At 33.9% G+C, this 3,488-nt stretch overlaps 1 protein-coding gene across 1 annotated transcript; it reads right to left on the reverse strand.

Annotated features, from left to right (window-relative positions):
- Positions 1–394: 394 nt before the first annotated feature.
- LOC128554268 (uncharacterized) lies at positions 395–3,349 on the reverse strand. The gene is made up of 3 exons (XM_053535526.1): positions 3,208–3,349; positions 2,455–2,559; positions 395–1,794 (listed from the first exon to the last, which is right to left on the reverse strand). Exons 1-3 carry the CDS (start codon positions 3,307–3,309, stop codon positions 1,219–1,221), a joined length of 783 nt encoding a protein of 260 aa, XP_053391501.1. The 5' UTR covers positions 3,310–3,349; the 3' UTR covers positions 395–1,218.
- Between the last annotated feature and the right edge of the window lie 139 nt (positions 3,350–3,488).

The following is a 3,488-nucleotide window of genomic DNA, read 5'->3' on the forward strand; positions in this document are numbered from 1 at the left end:
AAAGAGAAATAAATAAATAAAGGGATAAGTGTACGTTAGGATAAGGACAGCATACCCACAGTTCTTTAACTTACTTTACATTTTTCAGCACAATGCATACAATACTACAGGTTATGAACATGGCTGGCATTCCTATACATCGTTAATCTACTGTACTTTTTGTGTTCAATCCAGTATAATGACCAAGAATTAGATTCTTAACCTTTAAGGTATTACGTGTGACGTAAACCTGTACGTGTGACGTAAACCTTAAGCAGGCTATAGGAAGATATTAATAATACATGTACATGTCTTATCGACGAAACTGAGAATTACCTTGTTGTATTTTAATTAGCAGTCTGTAAAAATATACGACTGCCTTGCAGTTACTGGTGTAATGATAACAGGTAACAGGTAGTTTAAACATTTTTATTCCATAGATTTGTACAATTACAACAAGAAGTTAACATGATAGTAAGGAAAGGATAAGAACAAAATACCAGTATTATAGAATTCTTCTCCTTGGTAACAGATATAATAAACAAATGACATTTGAATAACCTTACGGAACAGCTTTGATTGATCTCAACGTTAAGTACAGTACAGAACAATTATAATTAACTTGTCATTATAACGAAAAGAAAAAACAAACCCTTTTCGAACGAAAATGAAAAATAAAAGATACATTTGCGATATAGAATAAATGGTTGAAATGGTATATAGTATCCTAAATGATATAAAACACACAAAGTGTCAAACACGTTTGTGTCGATGTGTAAGTAACTTTCCAATAGAATAAAAAATCGATAAATTAAAACATACAGTCATATATCCCTGCAAAATACAAATAGTAATATCTGCTTGATGTATCGTTTTGATTTGTTATCATGAAAGGACTTTTAAAGAAACACCCGAGGTACTACAGATAAAAAGCATTCGCCTTTTGTACCATGGTGAATTAATTTTATCCTCATACCCACTATATATACACACACAGTCTTGATATTCTGTAAATTTTGATTTAAAACTCTAAATGAATTATATTCTTGCCATCTTCAAAAACAAAACAAATATGTGTTCAGTATGAATGAAATACGATACAACGCCCAAAAATGCATCTGACAGGGAACAACTACTACATATAAACTATTTACTGTTGATTGTGATACGTTTTTTGTTCTTTTGTTTGTACATTTCATTCACATAATATCTTTGTTCAATGTTGTTTCTGTAAAGCAGTTAAGAGAAAGTATTGTCAGGATGGGCTCCGGTACTCTTGTAGCCATCAGAGTTCATCAGTTCGTTGTATGTCGGTGGTGGAGGTAGCACACTTAATTCTCTTATTTGTCTTTCTCTACTCTCAAGTTCTCTTACTCTATTTTCAAGTTGTTGTATCTTAGTTTTCATTTCTGTTTCATGACCTGCTCCACCATTACCTGAAGCCTGTGGTGTGCTTGCAGCAGGAGTGGCAGTGGCAGCAGGGGCCGCAGCGGGACGATTATTGGCCGGAGTCGCTGTTGTTCTTCGTGGGTCTTCTTTTATTTGTTCAAGCACACTATGCACGGGACAGTTACTTAGCAACAGGTATACAAACGAAAACACGTGTATGACCACTAATCCTATAGCTAAGCCTTTGTACATTTCGCCGTGTACTCCTTCAATATCATAGTAACAGTTATTTTTTACTCTGGAAGTGACGTTTGCGTTATCATGGTTCTCTTCTATTCCGCAGTTTACTCCACCTAGTCCTGTAAGTATTGAGCCAGGAATACACCACAACATTCCCACCCGGCAGGACCATGGCCAGATATGTTTCTGAAATTCAAGATGTTACTATATGAATAAGCGTTCATCAAAAATTACATTATTCACTTTATAAAAAGTAATTAATTCCATACTTCTTTTTCATACGCATGCACATCATATTTGTTCATAATTGCAAAAGATCATGGATGACAATAAATTGGAGCTAAAATATAAGGTAATTTTGGTGTTAAGAAATATATGATAGTCTACAAGATATTCACATGTCTAAATGTGTCTTTTGCATAAACAGGGGAAAAAACACCGAAATTTAGGAATTAAACAAAACATAGCTTCGTAATATTCTACATAGGTCCATATATGTCAATTATATGGAATCAAGAAAAAGAGAGGTATAGGACATTCTTTCAACATAAATAGGACCGAGCTACTTAGGACTTGCGGTCTAAATACTACCATCCTGTAAAATGAACAAACTACAAATAAAGATAAAAAGGTAGAGAAATCTTGAATTATAACAGATTAAATTACATAAAGAATATTTTCTTTTTTTCTATATCATTACCTTAACATCTTAACATACTTTGATAGCTTTAAATCGCATTTTATCACTATTGTTTTACGTAAAATAATCAATAATGTGGACATTGTTTGTAATTAAAGACAGTACTATACAATCATATATATGAGGATTATAATAATAATACGTACACCAAATGTTGTATTATTCAGTATTTCCAGTATATTCTTTCTGGTAACCCCTTTCTTTTGTACAGCTCTTACGACATACCATCTGGATATAAGGTTGACAAGAAGCTGTAAGATATTAATAATTTAATGGCAGGTTTATATTTCTCGTTTCATAAAGATATAAGTGACATCAATCTGCAAACTGAAACAGGACACTGAATTTCGATAGGTAAAGATAATTATGCATGTTGAATATCATTTAAAACTACACATTGTGTGCGATTACCCTGCCATATTACATGTGAAAAAGAAATATTTTGTAGGCAATACAGACATACAAACTGTATAAGATGTTATGTACAATTATAGATCTCTACATTGAAATAACGATTATTTTCAAAATTCAATAATTTTCCTAATGTACCGATTGCGTCTTTTCAGGCATCTGCATAGAGGTTTCTATTAATTGATGTTTAAATGGTATATGATATGTTCAAAGACAAAACAAATATAGTGGCTTTGCGACCAGCATGGATCCAGATCAGCCTGCGCATCCGCGCAGTCTGGTCAGGATCCATGCTGCTCGCTAACGGTTTCTCTAATTGCAATAGGCTTTGAAAGCGAACAGTATGGATGCGCAGGCTGGTCTGGATCCATGCTGGTCGAAAAGCCGCTATGTTGGTTTTCTCATGGCGCGGCTCATTTGATTTTCTTAAAAATGCATTCATAATGTTTCAGATATTTTCTGTATTCTATTTCCACTGAGATACTTACAATAGGTCCTAAAACAAAGCCAGTAAAAACGTACGGAAAGGGAAAACTACCCCCATCATCCATCCCTGCACTCAGGCTCGACAATGTTATACTGACACCCATAAAGACAAATATGAACAGCTGACAGAAAAACTGGTCGCCTATAAACCTGAAAATGAAGTTGAGTCGCATGAACAGAGAAATGCAACAGACGCAAATTGAATCATGTGATGAAACAAATTTAAAATGCTCGTAGTGTTTAGTCGTCTGGTATAGTCTTCCATTGTATCGCAATATAGATC

This window comes from Mercenaria mercenaria, unplaced genomic scaffold (genome assembly GCF_021730395.1).
Source record: "Mercenaria mercenaria strain notata unplaced genomic scaffold, MADL_Memer_1 contig_4890, whole genome shotgun sequence".
Taxonomy (NCBI): Eukaryota; Metazoa; Mollusca; class Bivalvia; order Venerida; family Veneridae; genus Mercenaria; species Mercenaria mercenaria.

What these genes read in the sequence shown, in the direction of transcription:
- LOC128554268 (XM_053535526.1), bottom strand. Translation starts at nt 3,309, where the DNA reads ATGGGTGTCAGTATAACATTGTCGAGCCTGAGTGCAGGGATGGATGAT. An exon ending in GCTTTGTTTTAGGACCTATT is followed by an intron (nt 2,560 to 3,207) that starts GTAAGTATCTCA and finishes AATATCTTACAG; the next exon opens with CTTCTTGTCAACCTTATATC. An exon ending in TGAATAATACAACATTTGGT is followed by an intron (nt 1,795 to 2,454) that starts GTACGTATTATT and finishes CTTGAATTTCAG; the next exon opens with AAACATATCTGGCCATGGTC.